This window comes from Phyllostomus discolor, chromosome 3 (genome assembly GCF_004126475.2).
Source record: "Phyllostomus discolor isolate MPI-MPIP mPhyDis1 chromosome 3, mPhyDis1.pri.v3, whole genome shotgun sequence".
Taxonomy (NCBI): Eukaryota; Metazoa; Chordata; class Mammalia; order Chiroptera; family Phyllostomidae; genus Phyllostomus; species Phyllostomus discolor.
Genome location: NC_040905.2, coordinates 29,707,795 through 29,729,529, shown reverse-complemented (window position 1 = coordinate 29,729,529; position 21,735 = coordinate 29,707,795). Strand labels below are relative to the sequence as shown.

The 21,735-nt window shown below is 40.2% G+C and overlaps 1 protein-coding gene across 1 annotated transcript in view; it reads left to right on the top strand.

Moving 5' to 3' along the window:
- The window catches only part of ADCY2 (adenylate cyclase 2), a 356,581-nt gene that overhangs the window by 7,987 nt on the left and 326,859 nt on the right, over positions 1-21,735 (top strand). Inside the window, exon 2 of the mRNA XM_028526056.2 lies at positions 12,990-13,187. Coding sequence (XP_028381857.1) covers positions 12,990-13,187 — 198 coding nt within the window. The remainder of the gene's footprint in view (positions 1-12,989; positions 13,188-21,735) is intronic.

Below are 21,735 nucleotides of genomic sequence, written 5' to 3'. Positions count from 1 at the left end.
TTCCCAATCAAAATCCCACATATGAGTGGTTTGTTATGGGCTCTGTCCCATTGCCTAAGTTTTGTTTTGCTTTTATCCCTGCAACACTGTGCACTTGCATACACAAATACACACGCGGGGCATAATTACTTAAGCTTTACAATAAGTATTTATATTAATCAGAGCAGGTAACATGCAACTCCTTTACAAGTTTCTTGGTTATTCTTTTGTTCTTTCATATACACTTTGTAGTCACCTATGTCAATCTCCATATGAGACAACTCTGTTTGGATCTTGTTCAGATCTATATTGAATCTATTGATTCATTCCTGAGAATTGATATTTTAGAGTAAGTGTTTCTATCCATGAAGGTGGGCAGTTTAGAGCCTCTACTGCATTCTGGAGGTCATTCTCAAAACTCCAAAGGGGGTTGTCCACAGGCAGGCCCTGTCACTGAGTCTTCACAAGGTCATTCCTGCCTTTGATCAACAAAGCTGCTATAGGATGATGGGGAGAAGGGGAAGACCAGTTAATCTGAATGTTGGTTTGGGCAGAAACATTGTGGACAGGAAAGCAAAACCCGTATCCAGAGTAAGTTCAATTCAGGGGAGAGCGAAGTGCTGCACCTTCCAGCATGGAAGAATGAATTGTAATCAGCTTGCCATAAATAGTTGCTGATCCTCCAGAGAATGACACGTGTAAGGGACTCAGAATTATGGTGCTTTAATTGTCTCTTTAGGTGACACTAGTGTATTCTGCAGAACCAGCTGCAATCCAGACCTGGATTTTTATTTCCTCAGGCATAGGGAACTTTCTGTGAGGACATAAGTGCAGGTTTGGAGAGAGAAAGGAGGTGGTATAGCAGGAGTAGAGGCTGTGAGTGTCTGTATCCTTGGCTCATGGAACTTGTGCCATCAGACATGTGTGAGCCCTAACTCTCGAATTCCACTTCCACTTGTGGATGGGATGCCTCCGTGTACACCCCATTTCATGGCCTAGAGCAGAGGTGGCAAACACAAGGCCCGCAGGCCAAATCTGGCCCTCTACCTTGTTTTATCTGGCATCTTGTTTCTACCTGGCGGCAGCACGGAGCTCCTTGCCCCTGGTTAAGGAGTAGTTACATTTACAGTCCTAAAATTACATTCAGCCCTTTGAAGGCAACTGTGAGGCTGTTGTAGCCCCCAGTGAAAATGAGTTTGACACCCCTGGCCTAGAGGATCACACAACAATCTGTTAGTTATGGACATCTCAGATGGCATAAAGACTTCTGGTCAATGTTCAGTGCCTTCTGGGGTTTGGTGACAAGCCAGCCATTATTTCTGAAATGGAGAGTGATTATCTGCAGGAGTACTAAGAAGCCTCATAAAGCACTGGTGTGGGTGAGAAAATGGGAGCTTTGGGGGCAATCTGCAAAGACAAACATGGTTAGGCATTCAAAGGGTGACCATGGTGGAGAAGCTCCATGGAGGGGGCTTTGAGAATCTGTGCTTCTGGGTAGCTACTACTTCTGAGCTTCTGCAGCCAAGAGTTTGCTTGGCCATTGTTTACCAGTGGCCAGAATTTGGGCAGAAGGGCAGGATATAGAGCAGGGGACACTGAGGACCAGCTGAAGTCTGCTTGGACCTCTGCACTCATGATCATATCTGATGTGGAGATCTTAGGTGAAAACTAGCTCTACATACGTAAGCACTGGCACAATTTCCTCATCTGTGAACTCGAAGAGCCATATAGAGAAAGCACTTCTGAAAACTGGAACTCTCAGCAAAGCCAAACTGACGATAGGTGATTCAGCTCAACTTTGAAAACGACCAGTCTCCCTCTGAGATCCACTTTTACTCTAGGCACACTACAAGTATTAGTATGTACTCCGTTTTCATTTATTCTTTTCAAATTTTTGTTATGATTTCTTTTTCAACCCCAAAGTTAGAGTTGTACTTTTTATCCAACAAATGTATGTTAATTTTAATTTATACTTTTGTTATAAACTTCTAATTTAAAATCACTGTGATCCAAGAACATGTGTCTCTCTATTTTTTTTTTTGGAATTTTTTGGAAAATTGCCCAGTACATAATTTAAAAACAAATTATTCATGTGCACTTGAGAAGAATATTGTTCTTCCTGAGGTTGTCTGTAGAATTCTGTATTTGTCAATTAAGTCAAACTTACTAAAATATGACATTCAGATCTTTTGCATTATTTGTTTTGTTTTTGTTTCATTTGCTTGATCTATCAACAGCTGAATGGAGATGCTGAACCCTTCTACTCATGGTACATGGATTTACTTCTCCCTCTTGTTCTGTACATTTACTTAGCTTTAAACAGTTTGAGGCTATTTTATTGGGTTTATAGATGTTTGAAATTGTTATAATTGCCTAGGAATTGAGTATTTCATTATTTTATTTTTATTCTTAAAGTTACTCTTCTTCAATGCATTATTTTGTAAGATACTAAAATAACATGTTTTCATCTTTTTATTTTTAACCTTTCTGTGTCTTTTTGCTTAATTCTGTCTCTCCTAAATAGGACATAGTTGGGCTTCGTTTTATTATCCAGCCTGGGAACCTACTTTTTAATTGGCAAGTTAAAAACCACTTATTTTGTTGTGATAATTGATGTATTTGCACTTGTTTATATCATTTTACTTCTTTGATATCTATTTGTCCCAATTCTTTCTCCTTAGTCTTTCATTGTTTCTTTTTTTGGCTTGATTTTTTCTTTTTCTGTTTCTCATTTTTTTCCTCTGATCATTTGGAATTTATGTATTTTTGTATTATTTTGGTAGTCACTCTTGAAAATTTTTTATAATAAAAATTGAAAGTTGGTCACTCTTGACACCTAGTTCATTAAATGATTTTGAAACATTTTATCCCTACTTTTCTTTTCCTTATACATTAGTGTCACTATTAAATATTTAACTTTTTTCTTTTTAAGCCTATAAATTAGACACTTATTATTATTCTTTCAGATAGGCAGTGTGAGTTTATACCAAGGTGTTTACCATTATATTTGTCCACCTTCTTCTTTCATATTATATAGTCATTTTAGAATTAATTTCTTCAAAGTTCTTTTAGAGATTTCTTTTAAAAATTTTTTATTTTTTATCTTTGACTATCTGGCTTATTTCACTTATCATAACACTCTCTAGCTCTATCCATGCTGTTGCGAATGGTAGGAGTTCTTTCTTTCTGCTGTGTAGTATTCCATTGTGTAAATGTACCACAGTTTTTTCATCCACTCATGTACTGATGGGCGCTTATGCTGTCTCCAGCACTTGGCTATTGTAAATTGCATTGCTATGAACATTGGGGTGCATGGGTTCTTTTGAGTTGATGTTTCAGAATTCTTAGGGTATAGTCCCAGCAGTAAAATTGCTGGGTCAAAAGGCAGTACCATTTTTAGTTTTTTGAGGAAATTCCATACAAGTTTTCCACAGTGGCTGCACCAGTCTGCATTCCCACCAATACCATATGGTCTCCCATATAAGTGAAACCTAATCAACAAAACAAACAAGCGAGCAAAATAGAACCAGAGACATGGAAATAAAGAACAAACTGACAGTAACCACAGGGAAGAGGGGAGGGGGATAACAAGGGAAATAAGGTTTTTAAATTTATTTGTCTATTGATGGACACTTGGGTTGCTTCCGTAGCTTGATTATTTTAAATAATACTGTGATGGATGTGGGGTGCATATATCATTTTGAATTTGTATTTTTTTTTCAGATACATATCCAGAAGTCAAGTTCTTGGGTTATAGGTAGTTCTATTTTTAATTTTTGAGGAACTTCCATACTGTTTTCCATAGTGGCTATACCAATTTGCCATCCCACCCAACTTAAACAGTTTTTTCCACATCCTGGTCAACACTTGTCGCTTGTGGATTTATGGATGATGGTCATTCTGACAAGTGCGAGGTGATATCTCACTGTGGTTTTAATTTACATTTCTCTGATGATTAATGCTGTTGAGCATCTTTAATGTGTCTATTGACCATCTGTATGTCCTCTTTGGAGAAATTTCTGTTCAGCTTCTCTGCCCATTTTTTTAACTGGATTGTTTGGGTGTTTTTCTTTTTGGTATAAATTTTGTATGAATTCTTTATATATTTTGGTTATTAACCTCTTATCAGACATATCATTGGCAAACATGTTCTCCCCTTTGGTGGGTTATCTATTCATTTTGTTGATGATTTCCTTTGCTGTGCAAAAACTTTTTAGTTTGATGTAAACCCATTGTTCATTTGTTGTTTTGTTTCCCTTGCCTGAGGAGATATGTCAGAAAAAATATTGCTAAGAGAAGTGTCAGAGAGTTTACAGCTTATGTTTTCTTCTAAGCCTTACATTTAAAGCCTTACATTTAAACCTTTAGTACATTTTGAGTTTATTTTTTGTATAGGGTGTAAGAAGGTGGTTTAGTTTTATTTTATTTTTTGCATGTATCCAGTTTTCCCAATTTTGTTTATTGAATAGACTTGTCTTTCCTCCATTGTATGTTCTTGCCTCCTTCATTGTACATTGATTGTCCACATAGGCATGGGTTTATTTCTGGGCTCTTTATTTTGTTCCATTAATCTGTGTGTCTGTTTTTATACCAGTACCATGCTATTTTGATTACTATAGCATTGTAGTATAGTTTGACATGTTATACTTCCAACTTTGTGTTTTTTTTCCTCAAGATTGCTGTGCCTATTCTGGGTCTTCTGTGGTTTCACATAAAATTTTGGATTATGTCTAGTTCTGTGAAAAAATGCCATTGATATTTTGAAATGGATTACAGTCTATAGATTGCTTTGGGCAGTACAGACATTTTAATGACACTAATTCTTCTTATCCATGAGCACAGGACATGTTTCCACTCATTATTATCTTCTTCAATATCTTTCTTTAATGTCTTTTAATTTTTTGAGTACAGGTCTTTTCCTCCTTGGTTTAATTTATTTTTAGGTACTGTATTTTCTTTGATGTAGCTGTAAGTGGGATTGCTTTCTTCATTTCTCTTTCTGGTAGTTCATTATTTGTACACAAAATGAAGCCAATTTCTGAATACTTATTTTGCATCCTGCTACCTTGCTTAAATTGATTTATTGGTTCTAGTAGTTTTTGGTGAAATCTTTAGAGTTCTCTATGTATAGTACCATGTTACCTGCAAATAATGAGTTTTAATTCTTCCTTTTCAATTCGAATGCCTTTCATTTCTTCTTGTCTGACAGCTGTGGCTAGGACTGCCAGTACCATGTTGAATAAGAGTGGTGAGAGTGGACATCCCCGCCTTATTTCTGATCTTAGGGGAACACTTTTAGCTTTTCCGTGTTGAGTATGATATTACCTGTGGGTTTATTATATTGAAGCATGTTTCCTCTATTTCCATGTTGCTGATAATTTTTATTATAAATGAGTGCTAGATTTTGCCAAATGCATTTTTTGCATCTATTGATATGATCATGAGATTTTTTACCCTGCCTTTGGTTTATGTGCTGTTACCATGTTAATTGATTTATGGATATTGAACCAACCTTGTATCCCAGGAATAAATCCCATTTGATGATGGTGTGTGATCTTTTTAAAGTACTGCTGAATTTGGTTTGCTAATATTTTATTCAGAACTTTTGTATGCATGTTCATCCAGGATATTGGTCTATAATTTTTTTAATGTTTTTGTCAGGGTTTGGAATCAGAATAATGCTGGCCTCATAAAATGAGCTTGGGAGACTTCCCTCTTTTTGAATTTTATGGAATGGCCTGAGAGGGATAGGTGTTAATTATTCTTTGAGTGTTTGGTACAAGTTACATATGAAGCCATCTAGTCCATGGCTTTTGTTTGTTGGGGGAGTTTTTTGATTACTGAATCAGTTTTGTTGGTTATAATTGGTCTATTTGGATTTTCTAGGTTTTTTTCTGGATTAGTCTTGGAAAATTGTATATTTCTAGGAATTTATCCATTTCTTCCAGATTGTTCAGCTTGGTGACATATTATTCATAGCAGTTTCTTACAATCCTTTGCATTTCTGTGGTGTCAGTTGTCATTTTTCCTCTTTTGTTTTTCATTTTATTTATTTGGGTCCTCTTTCACTCTTTCTTGATAAGTCTGGTGAAACATTTATCAATCTTGTTTATATTGTAAAGAACCAGTTCTTGGTTTCAAAATATTTTGCATTGCTTTTACTATTATTTCATTTTCTTCCACTGTAATTTTTCTTATTTGATTCCTGTTGCTTACTTTGCACTTTGTTTATTGTTGTTTTTTAAGTTCCTTTAGGTGTGAGATTAGATTGTTTATTTGAGATTTTTCTTATTTCCTGAGGTAGACCTGTATTGCTATGAATTTCCCTCCTAGGACTGCTTTCACTGTGTCTCATAGAGTTTGTCTTGTGTGTTTTTATTTTCATTTGTCTCAAGGTATGTTTTGATTTCTTCCTTGATTTTATTATTAACCCATTCATTGTTTCGTAACATTTTATTTAATTTTCATGTGTTTGTGTGTTTTTCTGTTTTTTTGTAATTGATTTCTAGTTTTATATTATTGTGATCAGAAGATCAAAATCATATTGTGATATGATTTCTATCTTTTTAAATGCATTGATACTTCTTTGTGGACTAAGTAGAGAAGATTTTTTTATGGTAAATCTCAGCTTTAAAAAATTATTTATCTAAAAATGGTTACATTTTTTCTTTCTTTAAAATAACTTGTTGATTATACAAGGTTGAATGTTATTTTATTCTCATTAATTCACCATTACTTCTTGCACTGTTGAAATTTCTTCTCTAATGCTGTGGTGTTCTTTGTGGGTGATCCTTCCTTCTGGTTGGGCACTCTAAGGATCTCCTCTTCATCTCTAATATTTTGCATTTCATCATGTAAACATGCTTATATTTCTTTTTGTCTAACTGACATTCTGGAGTTGTAGATTATTGGTTTTCATTAGTATTACACAATCCCCAAGTGACCTGTCTTTGGATATTTTATGTCAGGTTTCTTCATTTTGTAATTCAGACATTCCTATCAGACATTTGTTACACTCACTTATTCTTTTTATTCTACTCTTCATGTCTTAGTGTTTCTTATAATTTTTATCTCCTTATATTTTTTGTTGCATTGTTTTTAAGCTTTGTTTTGTTGCCCAGTTCACTAATTTTTTAACTGTTTTTTTTTTTCAGTTTAATGCAGTTGTTGGGCTTTTATTTATATGTTTATGTTTTTCATTTTTACGTGTTTCATTTTCTATTTTATACTTGATTGATTCCTGTTGTGCCATCATCTTGTACGTTCCTTTAAACATGTCGTGTACAGCTAGTCTGTGTTCTCTGGCTGCCAATTTTGACATGTGGTTTCCTTGGAAATAAAAACCATTTGTTTCTTCTATTGGACCCTCATCCTTAGTTATTCTGTTCGTGTGCATGTGTGTGTGTGTGTGTGTGGTTTTTAATGTAAACTGTTTGATTGTAATTGGTAGGCATATTGAAGTTCTAAGTGGGGAAGCATTTTCCAAACAATAGTTTGCTCTGGTTTCCAAGATAGCTGGAATGTGCCCCAGCTGAGGTCCACTTTGGCTTTCTTTGCCCTGCCTGCTATTCTGTGTGGATCTACAGTCTGCTGGGCTTCCCAGCCTTCATCGTCTGTGGCACCCTGTTATGCCAGTAGTGCAAGGATGGTTCTTGCTTCTCCCAGCTGCCCTAGGCTCCATGTCTTAGTGCACTCATTTATTTGTGGGGTTGTTTTTTTTTTGCAGGGGGATGAGGAGTGGAGGTTTTGGAGAAGGAGAGGGGAGGGAGTTGGAGACCTTATCTTCCTTTTGTGAGACTAGCATTGCCATCAGAATATCTTATATTTGGGATCTGGTTCTTATGTAAAGGAAGGTTCTCTAATGTATGATGCCTAATTTAAAACAATTTCCCATGTAAAATGCACTTTTTTCATTTAATGCTTTTATTCATATTCTTAAAATGCCAGTAAGAATTTCATTCCTGTGTCATAGGAGTTGAGAATTAGTAAATATGGCCAACCTGGAGACCATGCCTTTGTATGTATATAAAGAAGTCATTTGTAAAATAAGCAGATAGAAACTAGTTCATATTTTGTACACATACAATTTGTGAGTTTATTTCAAAAATATTTCTATGTTGTGGATTGTTTAGCATGATAAATTGACTAAGGTTTGGATATAAGAAGGCTTTTAGAATTTTTTCAGAATTAGTTTTGCATTTTACCTTTAGATCTCTGATCCAGTGTGAGTTAATTTGTGGGGAGGGTGTAAAGTATGTCTGGATTCACTTTTTTTTTTTTTGCATGTGGATATCTATTTAGTTGTTTCAAGATCTTTTGCTGAAAAGACTATCCTTTCTCCCTTGAGTTGTCCTTGTTCCTTCATCAGGTATCTGTTGACTACATTTGTGCAGGTCTGTTCTGTTCCATTGACCTGTCTGTCTCTTCTTCTGCCAATGCCACCCCATCTTGAATACTGTGGCTTTCTAGTAAGTCTTGAATTCAGGCAGTGTTAGTCCTCCAGCTCTGTTCTTGTCTTTCACATTGGATGGCTAATCTGGGTCTTTTTGACTCTTCATATGAGCTTTAAAATCAGTGTGTTCGTAGCTACAGAATAACTTGTTGGGATTTCTATTGGGATTGCATTGAAAGCATAGATTAATTGGGGAAGGATTGACATCTTGACAGTATTGTTTTCCTATCTGTGTACATGGACTATTCCTCCATTTATTGAGATCATTTTTTTATTTATTTCATCATAGTTATGTTAGAATTTTTTAATCAGTATTTTTATTTGTACCTCCTGATACTTGGAGTGTTTTTATTTGTACCTCATGATATTTGGTGGAGGTAGAAAAGAATGAAAAATATATTTTCTATTATATCACACACACACACACACACACGAATGAGTAACAGTCTATATCTGCACAGACAAACATGAAGACAGACATATAGCATAGCCAAAGGCTGATTTCATTTGCACAATGACAACTATTTAAAATAATTTGTGGTAATAAAGTAAATTATTATTTAGAATGCAAAATGGGCATCAATCCATTAATGAAAAGTCAGACTAAAGAAGAAAGTCAGACTTTGAAGAAGAAAGGAAGTGTTGGTTATCATAACCATAGTCTCTGTTATCTGCGGTGTGGCTGTGAGGCACAGACACCCGGTGCCTATGCGGTGTCTATACTGCTGTTCACATGAAGGCACAGACTGGAGGGTCAGAGCTCACTCCGAGACACAGCAGTAAGCAAGGGGAACTGGTTTCTACCTGCAGTCTTGGGATCTCAAAGCACTTCAGTAACATATCTTTTCATAGAAAAGCAGTGTTTTACATTAGACTGCCCTTTACCAGCTAAATGAAAAATTGTTCTGTTTATAGCACATGAAAAATGCACGTGGAAAAGAATGAAAATACAGATAATCTGTTGCTCCATGAAAAAGCCTCTAAGAAATAAAGGAGCCATCACATAATAAATAAAAGTGATGAGTATTTAATAGGCCTAGCAATTAGGAGTCATCCAAAATTACCAGAAAATGCACTGAAAAAGAAAGGATAATATGTCCAAAGAGAGTGATAGGAACCCATTATCATTACAGTAGATGATACCATGCTTGACATCTCCCTTTTAAAGGCATTTTAGTACATTTCATTTAGTTTGTGTTTTATGGTAATTTTTTTACCATTTTAAAGTCAAATTTTAAAGGCATTTTAGTACATTTTGGTACTAATAAAGGCAATTTAGTACGTTGCACTTAGTTTGTATTATGTCATCTTTTTGTGTGAAGGGAGAAGGGGTTTGGGTATGTAAACATATTTATTTATATTGACAATGTTTTCAGTATTTTAGTTCACTTTATTTTAAGTAACCCTGTTTGTTTTATACTCTAAATTTTGAAAACTCAGCTAGCTCCAGAAGAAAACAGCCATGGGGTGTGCCTTGTGGCTTCATCCATCTTTCAGTCTACTGGAAACGGAATAGGAGTGGGAGGGGGCCCATGTCATTTCAGGTCTGAGGGCATTCCTTTATTCAGTGTACTTAGCCTGAAGAAAAATTCATGATGCCAACAGTGCGACCAGGAAAGGATGTAGTTTATGAGCTTATACGTTTTTAAATGAACACTCTGCTGTTTTTTCCTTGACACTCTTATAAAATATTCTATTTTGTGGAGAAGTCTGTATTAAAACTTTCTTGGAGCTGGAGTTCAGAGGCAGATGAAGACTGTATTAATGGTTGGTCTCTCTCTAGAGGAGCCTCTGTATTAGGTTGTAACAGTGGGCAGGGCCACAGCCTCGTGAGCAGCTGCTGACTCTCTGGAGCTGTTGGCCTTGGCCATCTGCGAGTCCTCTCACCCACAGAGGTGGGGGACACTGTTTGGAGCTGAAGGAAGGTCGTCCTCTGGAGCTGACTTGGTAATGCGAGGCATCTGGTGAGCAGGGAGGGGCATGTCACCGGCCCTCTGGGATCACATTCCGACTGAGAGGCTTTCCTATGCCCCTTCCTCCCTAAAAATACACCCACCATTGTAGTTTGTAAGTGTGTTAGCATGTAGATGGGAGGAACCTTTGACCCATGTAGATGGGAGCTTGGGTTTTTAAATTTCTTATTCTTAAGAGATGAAAGCACTTTTATTGGATCTCTAAGAATAGGATGGGACCATCTAATGCAGAGGTCACCCTACAGCCGAGACACTCACTTCTCAGTGATGAAGACCCTGACATGGAAAAAAAAAGGGGAGGCAAAGACCACCATATTTCAAGCCCAGCACATTATCTAGCCTTATCCTATACTGTGCCCAGTGCTGTCAGCCAGTGGGTCTTTGTCATGTTCATAGTTAGATCTTTCAAAAGAGAAATGCGGGAAAAGCACCTACAGGTAATTCAGTATGTCCTCCACTCCCTGGAAGGGCTCCATCACCATCTTCCAGTTCATTTACCTACTAATTTTAACTTTCCAGTTATGCATATTCTTGTACCATTTTCAGCCTTTCTGGAGAAGTAAGAACCAATAAAACCCATCATGGTTTCTCCCCTACTGGGTTAATGAAATAAATGAAAAGGCATACTGGGAAAACAGCTGTCCCGGTTATTACTTGCTTACCTTTCTGCCCACAGCTGTCAGTTAAGTCCATTTTGGGAAGTTTAAAATAAAATGAGTTTGCAGGGCTCCATGTGTATAGCGATCACAACCTCGAATTTGACATACACAGAAGGCACACTGTCATGTCCATGCTCACGTTGATTCGTGGTGTCTGAGTTCAGGGGAGCATTGGCAGTCTGGTGGATATCTGATACCCTTTTGCAATGATTGTAACATGTATCTGTGGGTAAGAGTACAACTTAGACACTTAATTGGGGACAAAAATAGCAATGAGGGAGAGAATAAGAACATCACATTTAATCCTCTTGCCTCCTGCCAGTTCTGGAAATATACATTCTTTTGGCCACTCCAGGGCTGGCCCACTTGGTGTAGCTCACGATCTGCACAACCAGAGGGCAGAGTACTGCTGTGGTGGCAGGCACAGACCCCCGGCCAGATCCCTTGGCGGAGTTCTAGTTCTTCCTTCCTTCCTGGGTGATCAACCCATGGCAACTCATTTTCATTCCTGGTGCCTCGGTTTTCTCCCCTGTAGAGTGTTGCTAGCAGCAGCGCCCCATCATGGGGTTGTTGTAAGTGTTAAACAGGTTAATATAGGTGAGAGTGCTTAGTACAAGAATCTATTAGTATTTCCTGTGGTTGGTGTTACTGCTGCGATGTTCCCAGGTATCACATGATACACATAGAATTGTGGAGTCATCAAGGATAGGCCTGGGTTCCTTTCTTCCCCCTCCATGTTTACCGGGACTTGGTGTGGTTATTTGGCTGATTGGCGCTGCTCCATTTCCCCTTGGTTAGTGGTTTGGTATCTGAATAGGGCCATCTCCAGTGTGAAGCTGTAACTACGCATGGGGCAAGTGGACCTGGAAGCAACCAGAAAAGGGGAGGTCTTCACCAGACTCAAGGAGCTGCTCTGTAACTCCCAGCTTTCACTGTAACTTTGAATACTCTGAAACCTCAGTGGAAGTTTTTAGGGTCCATGTGGATTCTTTTGATTGAAACTCCTTTGGGTGAGTTGGTAACTAAACATGTTGAATGAGGATGAAGGACCTTGAACTGTGTTCCCTCCGTGGTGCATGGTTTTCTTAGCAAGTTTCTAGCATAGTGTTTTGCAGAAGCTAAAGCCTCAATTCGTGCTTGTATAATTAAAGGAAACACGATGTCTCTTACATTGTGTTGAATTGGGTAGAATCGAAATAGTGAGCCTTTGGGAAGGGGCTAGAAAGAGATACCTGGAAAAGGAGAATTAGTGATCAAGTGTGGATTTTACAATGATGCATTAGTAAGGGGTGATTAATAAATGCCCATTTTCTTTCTGCTATCCAAGCCCAAGAGAGGTGGAGAAGGAAACTAGCAAAATGGCATATTCTTCTAAGTATTTCTACCTCTCTCATCTATATTTAGTACTTTCTGTCCCTTTTCTATTAACCTATGATCCCTTTGAAATATTAATTGCCATGCATTAAAATAAAAGCTCATCACTTTAGAGACTGAGATAGTTTCTCGATTTTCTGAAAATAAAACATTTGAAAATATTTGGAAGCCTTCATTTTCTGTGGTCAGGCCATTTCTTAAATCCTATGATGCAGGCAGTGAATATGGTTGTCTTATTTTATCTGGATATTATGCATTCACTTGCATTCACTTTTTAATAAAATTCATTTCTCCATTTTTCAGGGAAAACTTAAATGTGATGGCATAGCTCTTTTGCATATTTAAATAGTGAATACTGGGATATTTGTATGGCGAAACCTGGCTATTTAACAGGAAAATTATATTTTCCAAAGTGTAAACTTTCCACTTCTGAAATAATTCTTAAAACCCAATGTATTTTGACACTGATGAATGTTGATAAAATTGTGGTAACATAAATCATTGCCACTATGGTTTTTCTAAATTGTACCTTGCAATATTTTTTTCCGTTAGGAAGTTGAAGACAATGTGGCATTTTTAATAACGGTTCCCACTGCACTGGCGATTTTCTTTGCGATATTCATCCTCGTCTGCATTGAGTCTGTGTTTAAGAAGCTGCTCCGCCTCTTCTCCGTGGTGATATGGATCTGTCTCGTGGCCATGGCCTACCTGTTCATGTGTTTTGGAGGCACCATCTCTCCCTGGGACCAGGTAAGGTATTAAAATGGTTTTTATATTTTCTTTGTGTACTCTGATTTGGGGCATACTTAATTCTCTAAACTTGGCCCTAAACTGAAAACAAGAGACCTTTAGAAGAAAGTCATTTGAAATAGTCATCTTTGCAGTGACCTCATGCCTGAAGTCACTTGATGCCCATTTTAGCTCATCAGACCTGCTGGCTGCCAGAGTGAGGGCCTGGATCTCATTTGTCCCTGGTTTTAGATGGCTAAGTCTAGGTTTACACCTTACGGCACCTTTCAGTAGTGCCATCTTCTCCTGGTTCCTTGAGTTGCCCTGTCATTCCAAGATCCAGAGCTCTGGGATGGGAGCCTTACCGTGTGCCTCTAATTCTCAAAGACTGGACCTTGCCCTTGAGCTCTTTCTCAGTCACTGGCTCTTTCTCCTCACAGACATACTTCTGTGGTACTGAATTATGTATCAACATGAATGCATCATATCGATAAGATTGCTTCCATACATGTTGGGAAACTCAGAGTTCTTTATTTGGAACCTGATGAGGCTCTCAGCTTAGAACATGGTTCCACCTGAAAGGTGTTAGTTCTTTAGGGGGGTGTAGTCTGATGAATGGGCTGCTGCTACCTGGATGTGACCCGCTGACTACTAGATTAAACAGTGTGTGGTCCAGGGCACAGGCAAGTCTGGGCTGCAGATATTATGCACAAGTTACTAGCTTCAAGCTTGCTATCAAAGCTGTGGGGTTCAATCGCTATTCAGGGAGAGTGTGAATTGAACACCAAGAGGATCATCAGACTTGGTGAGGACTCAAGAGGCTGGATAGGAGAGGAACAGGAACCAGGAATGGTAGAGAAGACATTTTTAGGAGCAGGGAACCAGTGAGGGAGAATTGCCATAGAGAACAAGAGAGAAGGGACATTCAAGATGGGGATAGACAACAGGGTTCAAGCATCAGGACAAAGGAAAGAGCATTTCGGTGTGCCTTAGCCAGAGAGAGCCCTGGATGAGGTGTCCCGTGGCTTCTATTGTCCCCTGACCTCAGCCAAGCCATCATTGTGTTTGGGCCTCGGTTTCTTCTGCAAAGGCAGAGGACTGGAGTAAAGGAACTCAGGTTGGCTTCTCTGGCTCTAAAAGGCACTGCCCTAGTGGACAGAAGAATCCCTGGTGCCATTTTTCCTCTCCTGCAGTTCCCTGAAGAGGCTCCAGGTGTCATGGAGGCTCCTGTTGTAGTCTCATTATTACTCTTGCCTTCCAGCCTCTTGGAGGGTGGGCACACACCTCCATGGTCAGGCCAGTTCCTCCCCTGCCTCAGCTGTGCCTCAGCTCTGCCTCTGTTTTTCACATGCCCTGTCCCCAAGCCTCACCCGACTGCCTTAAATGGTGCACAGGGTCCATAGTCCCTCCCACCTTCACACCGGCGTACACAGAACGGAAGAAGGAGGTGGCTTACGAGGATTGGTTTCTTGGCCTGTGGCATGGAGCCACTGGTGTCTCCTTGCACCAATGCTACTTTGTTTTAAGGATAAAGCTTCATAAGAAGCCTTACTTTCTGGAAGAGCAAGTATCCACTCCATGTTGTTCTGTTTTTCTGTTGTTTAGAATTTTTCTTAGCTTATTCTCTGCATGAATTACAGAATCAGCTTGTCATGTTCAGTCCAAACTCCAGCTGGCATCTGCAGTTAAATTATATGGCATTTTCTATTTTTTTGTTTTGAAAGGTATTTAACAATTAGGAAATAATGTAATGATATTATATAAAACATCCGGAGATGTGCTCTTTTTTTTCTTTGTGTTGAGTCTTTCCATAGAATGACATAATTCTGGTTTTATTTTATGTCCTTCAAAGACTTCTTCTCTTCATGAAATCAGTAGTAATGTTCCTTAGACTTGTTCCTCAGTCTCTATAATTTTTGGGTGATTTTATAAAAGGGATTTTTTCTTATTCTCTTTTCTATTTAATATCTGTGCCTAAGGATATTGCTCTTTTTTATGTTGACTTGGTATGGTGAATCCTTATTAGCTCTGTTAGTTTATCTGAGGGTGTCACTTTTATTTATATAGACAGTATTAATCATCTCCAGATAATGAACATTTTCTCACTTCCAAATTCCAAATTCACTCTGTTCTTACGCATTGTTTTGTCCAAGTGTATTAGCCAGGGCTCCTACTGCAGAAGTGATTAACAGTGTGAGTGGCATCAGACCTGTTTTCAACATAATTGGGTCATCAATAATTCTGCCAGGAATTCAGTGTTTGTTGTATGATTATTATTATTTTAAGAGAGCCAGTTAATGAGAATAAGGACCTCCCGCCTGTCTAGAGTGCTCTTCCACATATCGCGTGGCCCCTCTGTTACCTTCATCGACCTCATGCGTTCTTGCCTCAGAGCAGTGGTCTCTGATCTCCAGATGCCAACCCATGGGGAGACTCCATCAACCCGCTTCCCCTCCATAGTACTGACAATGATTTACAGCACCCCACATCATATTACATTTCTTTCTCTTTGTCTACTGGCTGTATCCCCTGGGAGAATATAAACTCCTGGGCTGGGACTGTCTTTTTACTCTTGTCTCTTTGCACCTACAAGAGTGGCCCACTGATGGATGGCGCTCATGGCTACTCGCTCAGGGTCTCCATTAATGGATGACTTGATTTTGTCATCTCCAAATTTGTTGTTGTTGTTGTTGGATTTTTTAACCCACTTGTTCTGTTTTTGCCTATCTTTTGTTTTTATGACATACATTTTAGTTATATTGATGCTGTCCACTGGCTTTAAAAAATCTCTTTGAGCATATTAAGCATACTTATTTCGTAGTCATTTTTTACTTCTATTTTCTCAAGATCGATTCCTCGTAGGTGTTGAGTTTGTTGGCTAAATATCCCAGCACTAGTTATTCCTGTGTGCTTTGACATTGCCGTTCCCAAGCTCAGGTTGAGTGGATTTTCTACTTCTGCCCTGAGACGTAATTCCACCTGTGAGGTTGCCTTTGCTATGCAGCCAGGGCCCCCTGCAGAACTAGATTGTATGTGGAGCCTTGGTCTACTTGACATTGCAGGTGGGGTGGCCAGCCCTGCCTGTGGCTTGGGAAAGTTTCTGGGACACAGCTGTGCCTGCCTGATGCTCAGAAAAGGCCATGGCCAGGCAGGTCGCAGCTCTTTTTGGTCACGCTTCATACTTTGGGGGCTTGGATGGGATGTCTTTCTCACACTGTGGGCCTGCTCACACATCTTTCCAGGGAAGGGCCACTTTGCACCCCATTCCTCCACTGGAGCTTGAAATGCTGCTCAACCCTCTTGGCCATGGCTGCCCCATTCGGCAGGCATGCAGATTTAAAATGAAATCCTTCTGTCACAGTAGCCATAAGTCTGGTATCTTTTAATACAGGCCCCTCAGTGAGCACTAACCTTCTATAAGTGTTATAGTAGGTTCACTGTGCTTAAAGAATTGTGCTCAAGGAGTGGTTCTCAGGAGATGGTTAAATTAACGCTGCTGTAGTAAGGGGGTGCTGGAGTGAGCACACTGTGCAGGTGAAGGGGGCAGCCACACTTGACTACCCTCACTGCTGACACCACTGGCAAGTTCAGGGTTCCCAAGACCACCCTGAGGTTTGGTAACTTCCTAGGAGAATTCACAGAACTCACTGAAAGCCATTATACTCACAGTTATGGTTTATTACAGAGAAAGAATAGAGGTGAACATCAGCCAAGGGAAGTGTCCAGGAAGACTAGCAAATGTGGAGCTCTCATTGTTCTCTCTCTGTGCAGTCACGGATGGTGCTCCTCTCTCCACAGTGGTATGTGGCACTGTGCATGGAGCACTGCCTGCCCGGGAAGGTCAGCTGACCCTTCTGTGTCCAGAGTTTTTACTGGGGCTCAATCATACCCTGCCTGCATGGCTGACCTTTAGTCTCCAACTTTACATGATAGCTGTAGTTCCCAGGCCCTCTGAAGCAGAACTGATACAGCGTGGCTCTAAACCCCCATTGCAGAGTATATTTAGACTGGCCAAAACTCTCAGGCAAAGAGACACCTCTGTCAGGTAGAGCATTCTAGGGGCTCAGGAATGACTGCCCGGGAGCACAAGGCAAAGCCGAGACCCCTCTTTGGATAAGGAGAATTCTTCACTGTTCGGGTGGCTTGAGTGTAGATTCTGCTGTTAATGTGTCTTGTGCAGAACATAGGGTATAAGCAGCCAGCATGTGTATCATTGGGCTGTGCCCGGCCCTGTTCTGGCTGCTTTCCTTATGTAACCTCATTTATCCCCACATAACTCCATGATGTGGGCACCGTCACACTCATACTTTCCAAGTGTAGAAACAGTCACGGGACGTTGAAGTACCTTGCTCATGGCTAAGCTGCTGGTGAGTGGAAGAAGCGATTTGAATCCAGAGGGTCTGACTCCAGAGGTCAGCTCCTATTCATGATAAAAGTTGTTATCTTCTGGGAGTGATGTCACTCCCAGGGAACATTTGTCCTGTTCTGGAAACATTATTGATTGTCACAACATGGATTCGGGGGATACCACTGTCATCTAGTAGGTAGAATCCAGAGGTGTTGCTCAGGGTAGCACCCCCCACAAAGAATTACCCAGCCCCAAATGCCACGGGTGCCCAGTCTGTGTCTTACAATATGGCCCCTGAATGATGCCTTTTAAAGAAACGGTTCCTAAAACCTCAGTAGGTGGAACTGTACGGAGTTACCAGGGCATGAATTAAGAGTGGTGGTGTCTGTTTAGATCAGGCAAAAAGGAGTCATTTTGCAATAACATGTAGCCATGGGAGAGGTCAGGCAAGTAGAAAGGTGGCAGGCTTAGAGACTGGCGTACTAAGCCGTGTGGAAGCAGTTCCCGGGGAAATAAGGAAAACGAAAAGGAAAACTTCAGGGGATTTGCCCTCACAGCCTTGACTGCATGTGGAGCCTTCCCCACAGCGGCATTTTAATTCAGCACAGATCGACCCATCTTGAAGTCCCTGCTACCCTGGGCTGCCAGCTCCCCAGCCCAGCTGATGTTTGTTCTACACAGCTGCCTCTTGGAAGGAAATTTTTTAAAAATATTTTGTTGATGATTCCAAAAACTCCAAGTGAAGCCAGGTGGTAAATTGCAGAGTTTTTGGCTCCAGCTGTTTAGTGGCTGCAGCTGTATTTTGGATGAAGTCTTGTCTGCGTGCTTCTTGCTTGAACTGATTTGCCAGTATGCCCTTAGTTTGTGCTACGCCTTTCCCATTGATAACATGATAGAGAGACAAGACAGATACCATATGATCTCACCTATATGTTTGATCTAATCAGCAAAACAAACAAGCAAGCAAAATATAACCAGAGACAGTGACAGTAACCAGAGGGGAGGTGGGGAGATAACGGGGCGGGGGTGGAGAAAGGAGGGAGGGTTGTCAGGAACATGTATAAAGGACACATGGACAAAGCCAAAGGGGGGTAAGATCAAGGGTGGGGGGTGGGCATGGCTGGGGTAGGGGGAGTGGTGGGAGGAAAATGGAGACCATTGCACTTAAACAACAATAAAAAAATGAAAAATAAAAAAAGATAGACAAAGAGGATGGTGCTGTCACTCTATTTTATCTTATTTTTCTGAATGCTTTGAAGAATACTTGATCTATTTTGAGCTCAAAATTAGTACAGGGGTATATAAGGTATTTGCTTTCTTTGTACTGTTAGATCAAATAAATGGCATGGTTTATTTATTTTTTTAAATTTTATTTTAATTGTTGTTCAAGTACAGTTTTCTGTCCTTTACTCCATCCCAGCCCTCCCACCCATCCCTCCCCACCTCCCTCCCATTTCCACGCCCCTAGTTTTTGTCCATGTGTCCTTATTTTTTAAAATTTTTTTTAAAACGCCAGTGCCAACAATGTGCATGGGGTGCAGCCTGCTGCCTCTGCACATGCCCAGTGCAGTTACACAACATAGCACTGATCCCTGTCCGGAACTCTAGAATGTGGGACTTGCCTAATAAGTAAGTCCTGTTAAAGAGGATTAACTGCGTTTGACAAATAGTGTCTCAGATTTGGGCCATAAGTCTGAAATCAAGGTGTGGGCAGAGCCACGCTCCCTCTGAAGTCTGTAGGGAAGATCCTTCCTTGCCTCTCCCAGCTTCTTGTGGTTGCCTGCCATCCTTGGCTTGTAGACATGTCGCTCCAGTCTCTGTTTCCATCATCATGTGCCACACTTGTCTGTGTGTCTCTTGTCTTCTCATAAGGAGAGCCGTCATGCTGGATTTAGGGCATACCAATGTTTTCATCTTAAATCGATTACATCTGCGAAGACCTTATTTCCAAATAAGTTCATATTCACAGGTGCTGGGGGTTGGGACTTGAATATATCTTTTTGAGGGACTCAATTCAACTCATGACAGATATTTCACAGGGAGGAAGACACACTATTTCCTCAGTGGATGCTCTCTTGCTGCACCTTGTGGCTTGTTGCTCTGACATTCACTCCCTCTGGTTAGATTTTGACAACTGCTGTCGACATCGGTCTTCACCAAATCTGCAGATCCAGCTTGGACTTAAATGTTTGCCATGGAGGTTTTCACACTTTTCCAAACTAGTGTCCATCAGGCATTAGGGACGTTCTTGTGTGCAATAATCTTGTTGAAATAAATCTACCGTCAGGAATATGTAGACAAAATAACCCAAGGATTGTATGGCCATGTAAACAAACAGTGGCATGAACGAGTGTTTGTGCATTAGAGAACTTGGGTGGTCTCCGCTGTCTGAATAATGGAAATGCTTTTTTGGGTTCCTACATTAGTGACGTCAAGTAAGTCTTTCTTGCCTGATACATTTTTGTAATGTCTTTGGTTCACCTGGTGAAGTTTCTGCTTTTTTAGATGCTGTTTTATTTAATGAATTTTTAACACAACAAATTCATTTCATCTCAGTTGATAACTACTGACTTATAATGCTCACTCTGAGATGGGAATACTCTTCAGAAGGCAGCAGGGCAGGAGGGCAATTGCCCAGATGGGCTGATGTGGCAGATACCGGCCAGCAGTATCCATCTCGGCTGCGGATTCTCGTTGAAACATGAGAAAAACATACACAGAAACAACCAGGTCCTGTGGGGAAATAGGGCTAGAATGGCCACTCTCTCTAGTGGAGAGTGCCCCGTATCCATTCCCAAGCAGATTTTTATTGAGAATACAGACTTAGTGTGTGGATTCACAGTCTGGCAGGAAAGATCAAAAGAAGTAGGTTACTTACAAAGGTGCACACAGAACCCCTGCTGTGATTCTGGGCAGAACTTGGAGTTTTAACACATGAAAAGACTACATGGCTCAAAGAGCTAGTTTTGGTTTCCTGTCTGTGCCTTCAAATTCTAATCTAATAATATCCTCCAGCAAACAGATCTCACAGGATCTTGCATATTTTATGTCCCAGGCCTGATTACCCCAGGGGTCCGCCGTCTCTGGTCTGGGCTGCACTGCCCCTGTTATTTCCGCAGGCCTGAGTTAACAGAGAAGACAAAGGCGGCCAGGAGACTTGGATTTCTCACATCTAAGAACAAGGACTCAGGCTTTGACAAAGCCGAGGGGGCAGGGGGTGATGTCCATCACCCCTTCATTTCCACAGCCCTGAGGAGTCTCTTCCCTGTCTTACGCGATTCCCTCCGTGGGAAATCTTACCCGTCATTGGCTAACTGATCAAGCTTAGGAGGTCAGGCACAGAACAGGCAGCGTTCATGCCAGGGAAATAAGATTTGTCTCCTTAGTGGCTCCTGGTCTGGAAATCTCTCACTCAGCCTAAGTCACGGGGGTGGTTACAGCTTTCTGAGACCAGGCAGGGCGGTCCTCAACAGGCTGACGCTTATACATAAGAGATGCTGGGTTGGCCAAATGAGGATAAGAGGGCTGACTCATATCTGCATTTGACTCCAGTTTTCTGTATCCTTCATACTAAGAGCTCATTGAATAGAGTTAAGTAAACACTTCCATTCCTGACAACCTCGTTTCAGTCTTGGCAGGGAGACCATGCTGAAGTTATTGTATAGATTTGTTAAATTACCTACTCAAAAGGCTAACATTTTGCTCCAGGAAGAAGAGACTTTCTTTGTCCTGTTTCCTAAAAGTATGCCAGACATTCAGCATGTGCCTATGTGTGTTTTGTTACAAAAATAGGACATAAGTGTGCAAACATAATTTTCTTATTGAAAGTGGGTGAAATGTAAGAAAACAAAGGCTCTCATAGGCTTTGAAATGGTACAGAATTGGTTTGCTTTTCCTTTAGTGCAGTCACCTGGAATGCAATTAAAGAATGTATATACTGTGTGAGGAACCTAGCATGTGACTGAAAGGGGAAAACTCCAGCCTGTCCCTGAGTATCTAAGAAACCATCTCTGAAAAAAAAGAAAGAAAGAAAGAGAGAGAGAAAGAGAGAACGAGAGGAAGGAAGGAAGGAAGGAAGGAAGGAAGGAAGGAAGGAAGGAAGGAAGGGGAAAGAAAGAAAGAAAGAAAGAAAGAAAGAAAGAAAGAAAGAAAGAAAGAAAGAGAAAAAATCATCTCTGTTTTTGTGCACCAGGGTGATTTCTCAGGGGGCATTTTAGAGTT